The following is an 18,323-nucleotide window of genomic DNA, read 5'->3' as shown; positions in this document are numbered from 1 at the left end:
CTCAAGTATAGGTCGAACGAGTGTTTTGTAAGCCACCTCCTTTGTTGATGGACTACATTTTCTAAAGACTCTCCCAATGAATCTCAACCTGGTACCCGCCTTACCAACAATTAATTTTATATGATCATTCCACTTCAAATCGTTCCGCACGCATACTCCCAGATATTTCACAGAAGTAACTGCTACCAGTGTTTGTTCCGCTATCATATAATCATACAATAAAGGATCCTTTCTATGTATTCGCAATAGATTACATTTGCCTATGTTAAGGGTCAGTTGCCATTCCCTGCACCAAGTGCCTATCCGCTGCAGATCTTCCTGCATTTCGCTGCAATTTTCTAATGCTGCAACTTCTCTGTATACTACAGCATCATCCGCGAAAAGCCGCAAGGAACTTCCGACATTATGTACTACGTCATTTATATATATTGTGAAAAGTAATGGTCCTATAACACTCCCCTGTGGCGCACCAGAGGTTACTTTAACGTCTGTAGACGTCTCTCCATTGATAACAACATGCTGTGTTCTGTTTGCTAAAAACTCTTCAATCTATCGACACAGCTGGTCTGATATTCCCTAGGCTCTTACTTTGTTGATCAGGCGACAGTGCGGAACTGTATCGAACGCCTTCCGGAAGTCAAGGAAAATAGCACCTACCTGGGAGCCTGTATCTAATATTTTCTGGGTCTCATGCACAAATAAAGCGAGTTGGGTCTCAAACGATCGCTGTTTGATTCCTACAGAGTAGATTCTGGGTTTCCAGAAATGACATGATACACGAGCAGTCCGCAGCTCGCGGTCGTGCGGTAGCGTTCTCGCTTCCCACGCCCGGGTTCCCGGGTTCGATTCCCGGCGGGTCAGGGATTTTCTCTGCCTCGTAATGACTGGGTGTTGTGTGACGTCCTTAGGTTAGTTAGGTTTAAGTAGTTCTAGGGGACTGATGACCATAGATGTTAAGTTCCATAGTGCACAGAGCCATTTGAACCCATTTTTTCGCCACCGGCGCCAACCTTGTGTGAATGCTCTGAAAAGCTACTCGTTTGCGTATCACAGCATCTGTAGCAATTTTAATGGCCAGTAGTGTACCATTGTGAATCGAATCCGTGCGTGCATTCAAGCCAAAGGAGGTGCAACGTCATACTGATAAGTGTGCACACGCAAAAAAGTTCTTTATAAACTTGACTCGATTCTGTAATCACTGAAATATCGTCACATATCATGTCAACTGGTGAGGTTTCATTTCATTTCTTCCTCCCCTTCTTGGTGATTCACTCTGTATTCAGACAGTGTATTATGGCGATTAAAGCGAAATACGGCGGCTATCCTGAGAGTGAGTAACGATCGCTCGCAAAATGGATACCACAGTGAAAACCCGATGAAGCTCTGCACACATGTGTTGGGCAGTGTCTCTAGTATGCCCATAGATAGATGTCTAGATGCCCATAAAATAGTTGCTCCTGCCAAGTATTGGTACCTGCCGAGAGATTTTGCCCGATTTTATACAACCCCCATAACGTTAACTGTTATGTATTTACTTCTTTATGACCGTACCCGACCGCACACTGAAGGGGCAATGATGCTCCTGCAGCGTATTCGACGGAAGAGTTCGATAACCCACCATACAACCCGGACTTGGCTCCCTCTTATTTTCATATCTGCACAGATGAATCGCTTGCTATGAAGACAACTTATGTCACATTTAACAAGCTGCAACCCAGCGTAGAAAACTGTCGGAACGCACAGGAGGCCGCCTTCTATGGCGAGATACTGGAAAGCTGGTATCACGCTACGATAAATATCTAAGTCAGAGCGACGACTATATAGAGAAGTAGCTGGAAAGTGTAGCTATCTGTTGCAAATAAAGCAGTTTTGATTTTCCTGTGGTTTCCATTTAGCCACCTATCGTTCCTTTCTTTCCGAATAGCACTCAGTTTATTATCCCATCAATACTATTTCCATTATTGCCTTATATTTCAGCGTGCTCAAAATAAATGCTACTCTTAAAAGCTGATTGTAGGCTACAGCTGAGCTTTGTAAATGAAGACTGTTTATAACAGCACGCATATGTTCTGTGGCAAATGGTCGTATCGGTTTCTCTCTTACAGACGGCAACAGATGCTCGCCATGTTTGCGAAAACGAGACCAGGTTTGTTTTGATACTCGCCTGTTAGCGATAAACTATAATCAAGTCTTACTGTAATACAGATTACACCCGCACAGGTTTCTATCATTGTTTGACTTGTCACTTTTCTGAGGATAATGCGATGAAGATATATTCACTATCTCGGTATCTTAGATCAGCTTATCACTAGTGATGCGTTACTTTTTTATTTACAGGGTGGTTATAATTAAACTTCATTACTGGAGCCTGCGTAGACAAAAACTATTTACCTTACGGTCATATGTTCAAATGCGTGTGAATTATTAAGGGATCAAACTGCTGAGGTCATCGGTCCTTAGACTTACACCCTACTTAAACTAACTTATGCTAATAACAACAGAAGACACCCATGCCCAAGGGAGAACTCTAACCTCCTGCGGGAGGGGCCGCGCAGTCCGTGACATGGCGCCTTTAACCGCGCGGTCACTCCGCGCTGCATTTACCGTATGGGTACATAACTTTATAGGAATGATGTTCAGACTATGCGCTGCAGGATTTGCGTTGTTAGTAGTGTTAGTCATGACTTACCGTTAGGCGCCGCTACTGGAAACACAAGCGTCGGTGTACATTACAGTTGCAGACAGTGAATACGAGTCTGGACAAGGTGAGAAAGAGTTTACTCTTAAAGCTGTTCTATCACGACAACAGCAATGGTGCTACTGCTCTTCGCAAGCATCGACGCATGAATGGAATACGGAGAGGTTCTCTTTCCGCAGCAGGTTTGAAGAACATGATTCGCAAGTTCGAATTAAATGACGATTTGGGAACTGCTCCTGGGAGAGGCCGCTGACCAATGCTCCACAAATTGTTGAAGCTACTGTTGCCATGACTGATAATACTGGACACCATGTGCGGTCTTCAAACAGTGCACAAACTGTGTCACGATAGATGAAAGTTCCATGGTTAAACATTCCACCTGATATGTTTCGAGCAGCAGTAGAGCAATCTCTAGTGCCCTTACAGGCTGTCGGAGTTGCAGATAGTCGTCACATTGAGCCACTTTTGTAACCTGCAACGTAAACATGCTACCCAATTAACAAATGTTGCCTTCGCATGTGGAAATGAAATTGGGTTTCTTTCAGTGGTTTATTCGTTATTTCTCCTACGTATGTCTTTACAAATGTTTCCAAATAGTTGCATTGTCCTACGATGACCCGTTTTTCATGAGATCGAGATCCCTCTTAGGTAACCAATGTTTAGTAAGGACCACCCTGTATTTCAAGCAAATTATGTGACAAAAGTTTGGGTAGTAGAAGTTACTTTTCATAGTGTAGGCCACACACTTTTAGGAACTTGTTTGCAAAATCAGAAAGAGAGATTTAGTAGCACGTTTTCAAGTTTCCAGACGGAGCAACAACTCAATTTTTCTGTTTTTCGACGGTTGATCTAGCCACCACCTTCAGATGCTGTGATTGGTGATCTCAAGTTTGCTGACTGCCTGGAATGAAATCAGTCTGTGAGGTGCCTCGGACCTCTATTTACGGAAGAGTACGATTCCAGGCTCCTGCTACGCCTTTAGATTTGCATTTTTGTCTCATCCAGTGCCCTTGGCGTCATTAAGCAAAATACGTAACCCCTCCGTATTTGCCGCTTCTGATGAGCGAGAAGGCCGGCAAGGTCTTAAAAAATTGAGTACTGGACACATAGAATTGTTTGAATAGAAATGACCGCCTCTTTTGTTGTTTTCGATAGTCTCACGTTACGAGACGCTTCAATTACATTTTCGCACAAACCTGAGGCCTCCACCTCAGTACCGTTTTCGTGTGTTTTGAGACAGAGTTATATAAGAATGTACTCGAATAACTATGTCTGCAAACTTCACAAATAGGAGTTCAGTTTTAACAGCGAAGAGGTCACGGTACACAGTATATTCTTTCGTGCATATACCATACATACGATGATTAAAACAAACGTGTATAAGTACATACAGAGTATATGGTAACTGATAACAGATAATAAAAAACACGTCTTTTACATTATTCAGGAGAATAGGGGAAAGAACAGCTATACAAATTTGTTCCGAAGTGTAATTGATATATTATCTTCGGTACTGACATGACGTCCATGAGGTAAAGATTAGGTCATTTGTACACACACCAAAAACATTTTGCGTCACCCCGGTTCCCAGAACTTCTGAAGATAGACGTTGACTGCGGATATTGTGCCACAAGCACAGTCCCTTTGACTATTCAGAGATTTCACTAAACCCGTCCAAAGATGTAAACAACCATGCATGAGCCAATCATTTCCACTCATTCCACCAGAAAGGAGCTACACGGCTCGTGTTCTCTGTGGTTCAACCGTGTCTATACGGTCAATACCGCAGTTCTATCGCGTCCGCATTGTTACTTTGTGCCAGGAAGGGCTCTGAACAAGGGAAGTGTCCAGGCGTCTCGCAGTGAATCAAAGCGATGTTTTTCGGACATGGAGGAGATACAGAGAGACAGGAACTGTCGATGACATGCCTCGCTCAGGCCGCCCAAGGGCTACTATTGCAGTAGATGACAGCTACCTACGCATTATGGCTTGAAGAAACACTGACAACAACGCCACCATGTTGAATAATGCTTTTCGTGCAGCCACAGGACGTCTTGTTACGATTCAAACAGTGCGCATAGGCTGCAAGATGCCCAACTTCACTCCTGATGTCCATGGCAAGGTCCATCTTTGCAACCACGGCACCATGCAGTGCTGTACAGATGGGCCCAACAACTTGCCGAATGGACCGCTCAGGATTGGCATCACGTTCTCTTCACCGATGAGTGTCGCATCTGTCTTCAACCAGACCATCGTCGGAGACGTGTTTAGGGGCAACCTGGGCAGATTGAACGCCTTAGACACACTGTCCAGCGAGTACACCAAGGTGGAGGTTCCCTGCTGTTTTGGGGTGGCATTATGTGTTGCCGACATCCACCGCTGGTGGTCATGGAAGGCTGTACAATACGTGAATCCCATCTTCCGACCGATAGTGCAACCATATTCGCAGCGCACTGGCGTAGCATTCGACTTCGTGGACGACGATTCGCGCCCCCGTCGTGAACATCTTGTGAATGACTTTCTTCAGGATAACGACATCACTCGACTAGAGTGTCCAGCATGTTCTCCAGACATCCATATCGCACATGCCTGGGATAGACTGAAAAGAGCTGTCTATGGACGACGTGACCCACCATCTACTCTGAAGGACCTACGTCGAATCGCCGTTGACGAATGGGACACTCCAGACCAACCGTGCCTTGATTAATTTGTGGATAGTATGCCATGGCGAATACAGGCATGCATCAACGCAAGAGGACGTGCCACTGGGTATTAAAGGTACCTGTGTGTTCTGCAATCTACCTCTGAAGGTGTCGCTGTATGGTGGTACAACATGCAATGTCTGGTTTTCATGAGCAATAAAAAGGGCAGAAATAGTGTTTATGTTAATCTCTTTTCCAATTTTCTCTAAGGTTCTGGAACTCTTGGAACCGAGGTGATGCAAAACTTTTTTTGTTGTGTGTGGATTTGTCACGTTGTCTGGTCAAAAGTATCCGAATACGCATACATAATGTCATTAGAGGCGAAGCCGTCAGTATAAAAGGAGACGGGGAGTATTGTGTTGTCAGCAGTGAAGTAGTAACAGCAGAAAGGGTGTGCCCGAAATTCTCAGTGCCTTTGCACAACGACTAGTTATTGGATGTTGCCTAAGTAACAAATCCATTATAGACATTTCAACTCTTCTAATGGTGCCCAACTGGACTGTTAGTGATGTGACTGTGAAGTGGAAACGCGAAGGAGCAACCACAGCTGAATCAAGGCCAGACAGACCTCATGTACTGACAGACGGGAATCGTCAAGCATTGCGGAGCCTGCTTGTAAAAAATCGAGCGAAATGACAGGTAGGAATCACGCGTGAGCTTCAATGCGCTACCAGTAGTCCAGCTAGCGAATGTGAAAAAGAATGGGGTACAACGGTCGACCGGATACTAATAAGAGAAATTTCTGTACTCAACGAAGGGTGAGGTGGTGTAAAGAGTGGATAGTGGATAAATGGAAACGAGGGATTTGCAGCCATGAATCATGCTATACGCTATAGCCTGTGGCATCCGTCGGATGGATTTGGGTTTGGTGAATGCCTGAAGGACGTTACCTGAAATCATTTGTTGTACCAAGAGTGAAGTGCGGATGAGGTGATGTTGTAGTATGGGGGGGGGGGGGTCGCAGTTACTGTGTGAGCTTCTTATTGGGCTTAAGAAAACGGTAAGCTGGAAGAATATGAACTCATTTTACAGCACTGTGTTCTGCGAACAGGAGAGGAACAGTGTGCCGGACTGAGACTCGAACTCGGGACCATTGCCTTTCGCGGGCAACTGAGCTACCCAAGCACGACTCACGACCCGTCCTCACAGCTTTAATGCTGCCAATACATCGTCTCCTACCTTCCAAACTTCACAGAAGCTCTTCTGCGAACCTTGCAGAACTAGCACTCCTGGAAGAAAGGATACTGCAGAGACATGGCTTAGCCACAGCCTGGGGGATGTTTTCAGAATGAGTTCGAGTTTCGGTCCGTCACACAATTTTAATCTGGCAGGAATTTTCATATCAGTGCACACTCGGCTGCAGAGTGAAAATCTTATTCAGGAGAGGAACAGTTCAGCACCTACGAAGCAATGGTTTGTGGAGAATAACATTCCTGATATGGACTGGCCTACCCAGAGTCCCGACATAAACCCAGTGAAAGACCTTTGGGATGAGTTAGAAAGTCGACTTCGCTCGAGACCCCAGCTTCCAACATTACTACCGTTTCTGGTTCCGGCTCTTGAGGAAGAATGGGCTCTCCTTTGACCACAGAAATTCGGACACCTGATTGAAAGGATTCCCAGCAGAGTTCAATTTGTCAATGGTGAATAGTGGATACACCCCATATTAATGGCCGCTAACAGGTGTCTGGACCACCAGCGGTAGATGTCGGCCCCACATAATACCACCTCAAAACAGCAGAGATCCTCTACCTTGCTGCACTCGCTGGACAGTGTGTCTAAGGCGTTCAGCCTGCCCGGGTTGCCCCCAAACACATCTCTGTCTGGTTAAAGGCATATGCGACACTCATCGGTGAAGAGAACGTGATGCGAATCCTGAGCGGTCCATTCGGCATGTTGCTGGGCCCATGTGTACCGCGCTGCATGGTGTCGTGGTTGCAAAGATGGACCTCGACATGGACGTCGGGGAGTGAAGTTGCGTATTATGCAGCCTATGTGCGCAGTTTGAGTCGTAACACGACGTCGTGTGCTGCACGGAAAGGATACTTCAACATGGTGGCGTTGCTGTCAGGGTTCCTCCGAGCCATAGTCCGTAGGTAGCTGTCATCCACTGCTGAACTAGCGGCTCCGGTCTGTTAAACTGACATACGGCCGGGAGAGCGGTATACTGACCATGTGTGTCTCCATAACCACATCCAATGACGCCTGTGGGCTGAGGATGACGCGGCAGCCGCTCGCCACCGTTGGGCATTCGTGGCCTGTTCGGAAGGTATTTTTGTATAGTCATCAATTCGGATGGAAACCCAGGATAATACTATTAATTAGGCACGTCGAGAAAACATATGCTAGTTACCTGGCGTGGAATTAAAACTTCAAGGTTTTCTTTCAGACTGAGTGATATGTTTTTAGTAAGTAAGTTTAAAGAGGCGTACTCACCTTGCTGGCAGAATATACCAAATACGTAGAAAATGCTTATTACAGGGTTATGGCACTGCGGTTCGTAAGCGTAGGTGCCGGCGAGCCTTCCTGCGTGGTGTAGCAGTGGCATGCACAGCGATAGGCCCATCATGCACACACACACTGCCAGCCACAGCCAGGAGCTGAATGGTCTCACGTAGTCCGTCCACGCGAACTCGCGAGTTTTTTGTAGCGCAATGAAAATACATATACTGAAACAGAAGACATGTTGTTGCTCTGGTCAATACGTAAGTGCAGAAAAATATAGTGGGAAAGATGTGTTAACCACCAATGAAATAAGCTACCACAGCGGCATCTACATTACAAAAGACTACATATCTTAATTTATTTCTATTGTATACTGTTTCTTATTACTTAATTTGACTGGTTTTTTTTTTCTCCATATACCGGGTGATCAAGAAGTCGGTATGAATTTGAAAACTTAATAAACCATGGAATAATGTAGATAGAGAGGTAAAAATTGACACACATGCTTGGAATGACATGGGGTTTTATAAGAACCTAGAAAAACACACTATATTGCTAGACGCGTGAAAGATCTCTTGCGGGCGTCGTTTGGTGATGATCGTGTGCTCAGCCGCCACTTTCGTCATGCTTGGTCTCCCAGGTCCCCAGACCTCAGTCCGCGCGATTATTGGTTTTTGGGTTGCATTAAGTCGCAAGTGTATCGTGATCGACCGACATCTCTAGCGATGCTGAAAGACAACATTCGACGCCAATGCCTCACCATAACTCCGGACATGCTTTACGGTGCTGTTCACAACATTACTCCTCGACTACAGCTATTGTTGAGGAATGATGGTGGACATATTGATCATTTCCTGTAAAGAACATCATCTTTGCTTTGTCTTATTTTGTTATGCTAATTATTGCTGTTGTGATCAGATGAAGCGCCATCTGCCGGACATTTTATGAACGTTTGTATTTTTTTGGTTCTAATAAAACTCCATGTCATTCCAAGCATGTGTGTCAATTTGTACCTCTCTATGTGCATTATTCCGTGATTTATTCATTTTTCAATTTTACACTGATTTTTTGATCACCCGGTACTTTAACCTGCCTTGTACAGAACACCTCTCCTATGAGTCGTCATGCGCAGTTTTCTGATTTTTCGTTAGATGTTTGCCATATAGTTTCTGCAATGTGTAGCTGGAATCAGCCCAAACAAAGGGCGCGTATGACGCCAGTTGTTTTTTGCGCCCTAAAGCAAAACAAAACAAAGCTAACAAAGCCCAAACAAATACTGCTCATCACATCTTCCATGCTACGCCCGGTGTCGATGAAACGCGCCGATTTGTTTCCGGTTACGAGCAAAACGATTTTTAAAACGGAATTTTATTTGCCCATTCCTCTGAGCGGTCCAAATTAGTTTAGTGTGATATTTGTTTTATTGATCTGTGTTAACAGGGACAGTAAAAGACGAAGAATAACCAGCGTTCCATCAGCGATAGCACCACCCGAGCCCGTGCTTACTGCTGCCGTCAGACAGCAGCGCTATTCGGTTCGCTCTTGGAGTACTGGCTATTCTTTGTGTTTTACTGTCATTGTTAACACATATCTATAGACCAAATATCGCACTACGCTAATTCGGGAAGGTAACGGCCTTGCCGCACTGGATGCACCGTTTCCCGTCAGATCACCAAAGTTAAGCACTGTCGGGCGTGGCCGGAACTTGGATGGGTCACCATCCTGGCCGCCATGTGCTGTTGCCATTTTTCGGGGTGCACTCAGACTCGTGATGCCAATTGAGGAGCTAGTCGACCGAATAGTAGCGGCTCCGGTCAAAGCAAACCATCATAGCGACCGGAAGAGCGGTGTGCTGACCACACGCCCTCTTATCTGGATTCTCAGATGAGGATGACACGGCGGTCGGACGGTCCCGATGGGCCACTTGTGATCTGAAGACGGAGTGCTTGTAACGGGAAACAAACCGACGCTTCTCGTCGGCACCGACCGTCGTATGACAGGTGTGATGAACAGTAGTTCTTTGGCTGGCTGCATCTACACAATGCGAAAACGAAATTTCCAGCATCTGCCGGAACACCAGAGAAAATTCGCCTGATGGCTCTCAGGAGAGACATCCTGTACACTTTTCTTACCACATGCCAAAGACGTTTGCCAATAACATACACACAATTATTTTATTATAAGCCAGTGGTAATCAGCATATAGATCTGATATTGTGTAACTGTCATAGCGACGTGCTTAACCTCAAAAGATGATGATTCCATTGTTTATATCACAGCTTATATAATTTCATTTCTTAATTTGATTATCTGTGTTAATAGATTATCTAAACAAAGGAATGTGTTTCAAAACTAGATATTTATAAGAATCAGTGTTCAACGATTTGGAAGTAAGAACACCCATGTAAAATTATGGCCTCCTCATGTCATAATAGCTGTATCACCAAAACGATCTTGTTAGACAGTTTTCCAGTGTGAATTACGTGTTCACACTTCTCCCCATATGAGGGTGTGTCCAGCAAGCCGGCCGGTGTCGCCGAGCGGTTCTAGGCGCTTCAGTCTGGAACCGCGTGACCGCTACGGTCGCAGGTTCGAATCCCGCCTCGGGCATGGATGTGTGTGATGTCCTTAGGTTAGTTAGGTTTAAATAGTTCTAAGTTGTAGGGGACTGATGACCTCAGATGTTAAGTCCTATAGTGCTCAGAGCCATTTGAACCATTTTTTTTTTGTGTCCAGAAATGTCTAACATGATCGTTTAGGTGGTCCAGGTGTTACAGTGTGGGAGGCAGAATGTTACATGGGCGTACTGACCTCCAAATTCTTGAACCCGGTGCAGTCACCAGTGAACGCATTTGTGACACTTTACACCTTCAAAGTTCAAGGTAGACAACACGTATGCAGGATTAAGTGGCAGCGACAAGAGAAGGGAAAGCTCAATCGCTAAGGCATTCACCAGAGACTTACTAGGAAGTGTGGGATATGTCAGGGTCGTTTTGTCTGACAATGAGAAATAGTTTGTTCCATGGAAATGGAAATGAACGTTGCACAACTAGGAAATAGAGGAAATACTGTGTATACTGCAAAGTACCATCTGCAGGCAAACCCAGCAGAGAGAGTAATGCAAAAATTTGGGAAGCTCTGTCACATTTACTGCAACAAGCGGCAGGACACCTGGCACGTTTTCGTGAAGGATGATGTTATACTGAATCATCTCACGCGACTCGATGAAGATGGCACCAATCAAAGTCTTAACGAACAAGGGACCTGAAGACGGGAAGTGGCGGTCTTTTCTGGTGCAGCAACCGGCTAGACACAAATAGGCGACAGAGGAGACAATCGCGAACATCATGAAAGCGATGTTACAGAGACAGAGACGAAACGCCAAGAGTGGAATGAAGTAATTTTTCTACGTGGGCCAAAAGATACTTGTGAGGAGTCACCATCTGTCATGCAAATTGGAAAATAAGTTGCGCAAACTCTTTTCTCTGTAACTTGGGCACTTTTTCATAAAGAAACTAGTTTTCAGAAATGTGGCAGTCCTGCGAACGCTATGCCCAAAAAAGCAGCAGGCATGCACCAGATCTCGAGCATAAGACTTTCATTCAGTAGAGTTTATTTGTGCCTGGTAAGTGTAAGTTTTTGTTTAGATGTACCTGACTTGTAATTTATGCCCCTAGCCCTTAAGCATTTAGATTCATTTGCCGTAACTAACATGTCGTAAAAGATTATGGGTTGGAAATAGGCACACCTGCCCCAGTATCCTTGTCAGTCTTTAGGCTTCATTTGGTATTATGTAAATCTTATTACTCAGCTGCTTGTGTGTTAAAAATGCGGTTGTTTTTGTCGGCCATGAAGCACATGGTACGGTAATCCTGTAGTGCAAGAATGTAATGCTTGTTTTTATGAAATGCTGTACATAAAGTGCTCGACGCCAGTTTTTCACGAAAGCACAGGGCGACCTTGATTTTTGTTCGTGGTAGGGACTACATTTTTTTTCCTTTCCCGTTTGATCTGTTACTACTGGTAGCAGGAACAATTTGTTTTTGCCTTCATTTCGCTACCCTGTACAAACTTTCCGGGCAAGCACATGTCTAAAATGGTTCAAATGGATCTGAACACTATGGGAATTAATATCTGGGGTCATCAGTCCCCTAGAACTTAGAACTACTTAGACATAACTAGCCTAAGGACATCACACACATCCATGCACGAGGCAGGATTCGAACCTGCGACCGTAGCGGTCGCGTTGTTCCAGACTGAAGCGCCTCGAACCGCTCGGCCACACCGGCCGGCCAAGCACATGTCTGACCAACATAATCACTACGGGGAAAAACACAATAAGAGAGGGCCAAGAATAGAAATATAATTCTGAATATGTTATCCTTCGGGGGTAGCACTTCACTAGATACAAAAGTTTGACGACAGACTAAAAGTTTTTGCACGTAATAAAACACAACCGTACAAACCTTGTTGATCATGTTGCAAATTCCATTAAATAAATTAACTGTGGGGTTAAGCATTACAACTCTTACTTACAATTTTACTGTTATACTCACTTCCTGTTTTTAGAATCAAATATAATCAAATTTTTCATACGATTACCATCTAGTTACACGAAAGTCTGTATTTAAGTAGAAATATGCTTATAAGTATCTCTTTCCATATTTGCAGCAAATGTTAGACGCAGTATGCACAAAGGGACACTTAAGAGAAATAGATGTCAGAGCAGGCAGAAGGCAGATTACAAGACGGACAAACTGCTGGGGACCGCACTGAATACCGACATTATTATCACCAAGTCGCGCTGTTAAAGCAGCTAACGACAGAACTGCAGGCACCCGTCTGTAGTAAGCCGCCAGAAAGTCGATGAACTATATCAACAAAACCAAAAATCACAGAATGGTCGGAACTGTCATGCCACAATCATTTTCGTTGATTACGTCGAGAAGGGGACAATTTTAAATAATATATTTCGTTTGTTTGTTATGATAAACAGCACGTTGTAAGGCAAATGTTAATAAAACTGAATAGTTTTGCACGCCTCGGTTCTAGAGGATTCTCCTTTTAAAAACGTTAAATTCAAAGCAATGCATCTATGGAAACGTTCCAATTATTTGTGTTGTTCTCTGTTTTGTCAAAGGCCGCAAAGTGAATTGTATGATACTTAATGTTACGTGCTAATGTAAAAGTTGTGCTCTTAGTGTATGTCTTTTGTTAACCAATTAATTTCTTTTGGCAAACTTGTATATTTAATTGCCTCTTCCTACACAAACGCTTCTGTCATTTCATCCACACTTACAAAGTTAAACGTATTTTTTTATTTTGCCATTTTGGTTGGTTGGTTGGTTTGGAGGAAGGGGACCAAACAGAGAGGTCATCGGTCTCATCGGATTAGGTAAGGATGGGAAAGAAAATCCGCCATGCCCTTTCAAAGGAACCATACCGGCATCTGCCTGAAGCTATTTAGGGAAATCATGGAATGACCTGAAGCCTATTGGAACCGTCGTCCTCCCGGACGCGAGTAAAGTGTGCTCGGTTCTGCTGTTATGCTGACATGTCATCCTCCATGGAAGTTAATTTTTGTCAAGGTCATAATTGAAACTTCCTGGCAAATTAAAACTGTGTGCCCGACCGAGACTCGAACTCAGGACATTTGCCTTTCGCGGGCAAGTGCTCTACCATCTGAGCCACCGAAGCACGACTCACGCCCGGTCCTCACAGCCTTACTTCTGCCAGTATCTCGTCTCCTACCTCATTCAAGGTCATAATTGTTCAATGTGTCTTAGAATTATTATGTTTCTGTTATTTAGATAAGCAGAAGACATGGCATACAGAAATTTCCTGTCTTTTATGTTATTGAAAAAAATCACATCAACCATAACATGCCTAGTCAGTATTAATTTCCAGCAGCAAGACTGTTAAGTTTCTCTTACAGTTGTAATATCGGTCAATTTTTCGGCAATACCCAAACCAAGTAACGAACGAATGTAGCTATGCCAAACAAAAATTAGCATACGTTTTTATTAAGGGGCGAGGAGGTGATGTAACATGACTAATACAGATCGCTTCTTATTTCTGTTACATTTCTTTTTCATATACAAAGTGGGCAGTGCTGACTTCTGGGTAGTGGCTGAAAGGTTCTCACAGGAAGTTGCAGATTCCAGGACATCCCGCGTCTACTGTGGAGTTGTAGAAAGAAGGCTTTGCTCAAGCTGGGTGGCAATCCTTGGGTGGCTCCCAGCGCCAGTTCGGCACATTGTGAAGTTGTGGTTTCCCACAGTTAATCCTTGACACACATCCGCAATGAAGTATTAGCCCAAACTGCCTACTTGAGATGTAGCAAGTATCTGTTCAGCAGCCGGCCGGCGTGGCCGAGCGGTTCTAGGCGCTTCAGTCTGGAACAGTGCGACCGCTATGGTCGCAGGTTCGAATCCTGCCTCGGGCATGGATGTGTGTGATGTCCTTAGGTTAGTTGGGTTTAAGTAGTTCTAAGTTCTAGGGGACTGATGACGTCAGATGTTAAGTCCCATAGTGCTCATAGTCATTTGAACCATTTTTCTGTTCAGCATGGACGTCAACAAGAATCCTGTCTTTTTGTTTCCATGAAATATGAGAAATCTAGTACCTTGTCAAAGATATTTTCTGTTTGGGAAATTCTGTGTACTGCCTGCCTTTTCTAGACAGAGCATGCTTCGTCAGCCAATACTAAAAGGCCATTAAAACACATTTCCTTAGAAATTGTGTATGCCTATTGTATGCCATATCAGGAAATGTCTTCACCGTTTCCCTATATTTTCATGTTTCGAGGCACATTTGTATTCGTAATATAGGTTGCAAGTTGCTACCACCTCCCGAAAGTAAGTTCAACGATATTGGCCTGTCGATACTTGTTTCCTGGAAATTGTTCCATTCCGACTATCATACGCTCCCTGGCCTTTGTCCGGTGCTGATGGTGGAATCTGAAGATGTAAATGCTGCTTTCTGCTCTAGAATGAGGAGTTAGTTTCATATCTGAGTCTGCACTCACAGCATCTCGCAGTTTAACTTATTATTTGTGTATTTAGGAAGTGAAGTGCATTGGGTCAGTCCTCTTGTTTATGAAAATGTGTATTGTGCTGATGCTGTGTTTTGTGCTTCTTTCAGTCTTCCTAATGATACCAATCAAGGTCTCGCACAATTAATTTCAGTATTTTTTTGTTTTTCACAAAACACATTGCAGTTACACTACACGTTGATTTTGAATTTGAATAACAGTGGTAAATCTGAAATCGGTTTCTCCTTTGGTTAGGCGACCATTTCGTATGAATATATTCAGAAGTACACTAAGGTGTTGTTTTGGCGTGATTGTGTTTCTGTTGTGTGTACTGACCAAATTATTTATGGAATCTGAAATGGTTGAAATGTACATCTAGTGTCCACTTAGCCAGACACAGGCAAGCAACCATTACATGTTGACTATCAGAGAGCATTTCTTGAGTTACCATTCCGGATCTGCGAGCAAGTATAGTAGCACAAGCTATACTGAAAAACTGGCTATTGAAGTTTGACCCCTCCGACACAATGATCACGAGCAGGGCCCGACATCATGCCAGAGCTAATGGAACAACTGTGTCACCTGTTACAAATCCAGAAACTAATAACTAGTCCTTTGCACCCATAAGCTAGCGTATTAAGAATCTTTCTTCAGGATTGTAAACAGGTCACAACGTGGAGACTGAGCTGCTTGTAGGGGGGAGGAGTGTAGCACCATACCGGAGTGTCCGTGCGGTTCTAGGCGCTACAGTCTGGCACCGCGCTGCCACTACGGTCGCAGGTTCGAATCCTGCCTCGGGTATGGATGTGTGTGATGTCCTTAGGTTAGTTAGGTTTAAGTAGTTCTAAGTTCTAGGGGACTGACGACCTCAGAAGTTAAGTCCCATAGTGCTCATAGCCATTTTTGTAGCACCGTAGCTTAGCCCAGGTAACAAATAGCTTCTGCATCGAATCAGCAGTATGACATCATAAGGGGGAAAATGACTGTCAGCTCAATAGCTACGTGCCATTTCACAAGACCACATATTCAGTATGCACAAACCACATATTTAGTATGCACAAGACCACACATTCTGTATGCTGACAATGCGCACGATGCCAGCCAGCATCCCTGAAAGCCAAAGTTGTGTCACCTTACACCACCAATATGTCTTCTGAAGGAGCTGAACTGACAGAAAACCCAGGCAAATGGAGTCATAATTTCCCAGCGGTGATGGCCAGCTGCTCCCGACTGTTGCGACTTACAAACCAGGATCGTTGTCACTGGGGAAAAACTAGCCAGCCCAGCTCACATATGTATCACTTCAGTATCAGACGTGTGCAGCTGTACACAGTATGCCTAGCTACGCAGTCTATACCAGCCACTACTGACGAGACGAAGTCGGCTTGCAGTCAAATGTGAAGCAGTCAGCCACAACCATTCGACTTTGATGTCAAAAGCAGCAGGCCTCGGCCTGAGCTAAGTCTGTCTGCAGTCAACTTGACACATTCGCATCAAGGAGTCCCCACCAGGTCTCACACCTGCTGGTGACTATCTTCCCAGTGAGCTGTGGATCTGAGCCTGGGCCATATAGCTGCCCAGCCATCACTATGTTCACTTTCCCGTGCAAACAAACCTACATTGTTGCTGTTCAATGCCCAGGGCAGAGACACGCCTTCGTCACCTGCCGTTCCAGAGAGTAAGGTCTGACCCTGCTTGCCCCGGCCAGACTTCCGCCATTGCTTTGGAAGCAGGCCAGCAGCCATTACTGCCTCTGCTGCCCGATCCACCCACCACTGGAGGGACCACGAACTGGCACCATACACCAACCAGTTGTACGAAGATCTACGGTTTAACATGAACCTTGAATGACGATGCTACCTGGCATTTTTCTGAGATATTAATCATTACCAGGAGCGAAAAAAAGCGATAGGTGGCAGAAAAAAATCCGAAGACCGACTGAGATTACCGAACCTTTTGATGCATAAGCTGATACTTACCCATACATACTGTAAGCCTGTTAACACAGCATTTCCATCTGTTCATCCAAATCTTTACAGTGCCTGTCTAAGACAAATGTGTTGTTACGCAACACGAAACAAGCATTGGAAGACTATGAATGTCTGTCACATCATAACCAGTTTTAGACGTGGTACATGTCAAATGTTCCTACTCACCTTGTGTAGATGACTGGAGAGCTAAAATCAACAGCAGTTAAACGGCTTTTCGTCAGCGTAAAGGCATTGACACCTACATCAGCCTCTCCACTCAACAGCAACGCTATCATCCCATCCCACGTCCCATTTTCGTCCATTGTCCCCCAGGCGTTATCAGGAGGTCGTTTAAATCTGCTCCTGAAATCAAACAAAGGCGAAGTTTCGTTAGTTATAATCCCCTATCAATTATTTATGTAGTCCTTAAATTATTTACTATGAAAAAAAGTTGTCAGCGTGAAAATAAAAAAAGCGTAGTATGAAAAACAATTATTAGAGTAAAAAATATTTCAAATTCATAAATACCGTACGCATACATGGGAGGCTTTCACACCCAATGGCCGCGCGGTGTAGCCGTGCGGTCTTGGGCGTCTTGCCGCGGTTCGCGCAGCTCCCCCCATCGGAGGTTCGAGTCCTCCCATGGGCATGGCCATGGGCATGGGCATCTGTGTGTGTGTGTGTGTGTGTGTGTGTGTGTGTGTGTGTGTGTGTGTGCGCGCGCGTTGTTCTCAGCGTAAGTTAGGTTATGGTTAGACACTGGACTCGCATTCGGAAGGACGACGGTTCAATCCCGCGTCCGGCCATCCTGATTTAGGTTTTCCGTGATTTCCCTAAATCACTCCAGGCAAATGCCGGGATGGTTCCTCTGAAAGCGCACGGCCGACTTCCTTCCCCATCCTTCCGTAATCCGATGAGACCGATGACCTCGCTGTCTGGTCTCCTTCCCCAAACAACCCAACCCAACCCTACGTTGGGTTAAGTAGTGTGTAAGCCAAGGGAATGATGATCTCAGACGTTTGGTCCCAAAGAACTTACCACAAATTTCCAATTTTCCGCACCCAATTAACCCAAAACGGAGATCATAGACTTTACGGTTGCGGTAATCGAGGAGCAACACAAAAGTAAAGGGAGCAACTGCAGTATGAAGATATAATTACGTTTATTCCTCATAGATGCGTACTGTACACCCTTGTGCCAGACTGAACACTTTCGATGGTATCAGCTCTCATTTTATGCTAAATTATTGCGACAAATTAATTTCTTACGAGGGCATTGTGAATCGTTCTCAGCTTGGCTGGGGAGCACTGTTTATTTAGGTAAACATGCATTTGTTTTTGGTTATAACAGAGGTCAGTATACTTTGCCCAACGTTTTTCCAGTGAGCATATTCCACCAAAGAAGTGCGGTTTCGAGACGTCTAGCGAACACCCACCACAGCTACCAAACCTCTTCGTTGGGCTATAAACGTTTTTC

At 44.6% G+C, this 18,323-nt stretch overlaps 1 protein-coding gene across 1 annotated transcript in view; it reads right to left on the bottom strand.

The window, feature by feature from the left end:
* LOC126297843 (probable glutamate receptor) overlaps window positions 1–18,323 on the bottom strand; it is a 253,100-nt gene that overhangs the window by 84,152 nt on the left and 150,625 nt on the right. The window contains exons 6-7 of the mRNA XM_049989096.1: window positions 17,034–17,210; window positions 7,837–8,069 (exon numbers count right to left, since the gene is read on the bottom strand). Coding sequence (XP_049845053.1) covers window positions 7,837–8,069; window positions 17,034–17,210 — 410 coding nt within the window. The remainder of the gene's footprint in view (window positions 1–7,836; window positions 8,070–17,033; window positions 17,211–18,323) is intronic.

Source organism: Schistocerca gregaria, chromosome X, assembly GCF_023897955.1.
Source record: "Schistocerca gregaria isolate iqSchGreg1 chromosome X, iqSchGreg1.2, whole genome shotgun sequence".
NCBI lineage: Eukaryota > Metazoa > Arthropoda > Insecta > Orthoptera > Acrididae > Schistocerca > Schistocerca gregaria.
Note: the sequence above shows the minus strand (reverse complement) of the source record. Positions and strands in the feature narration are given on the sequence as shown.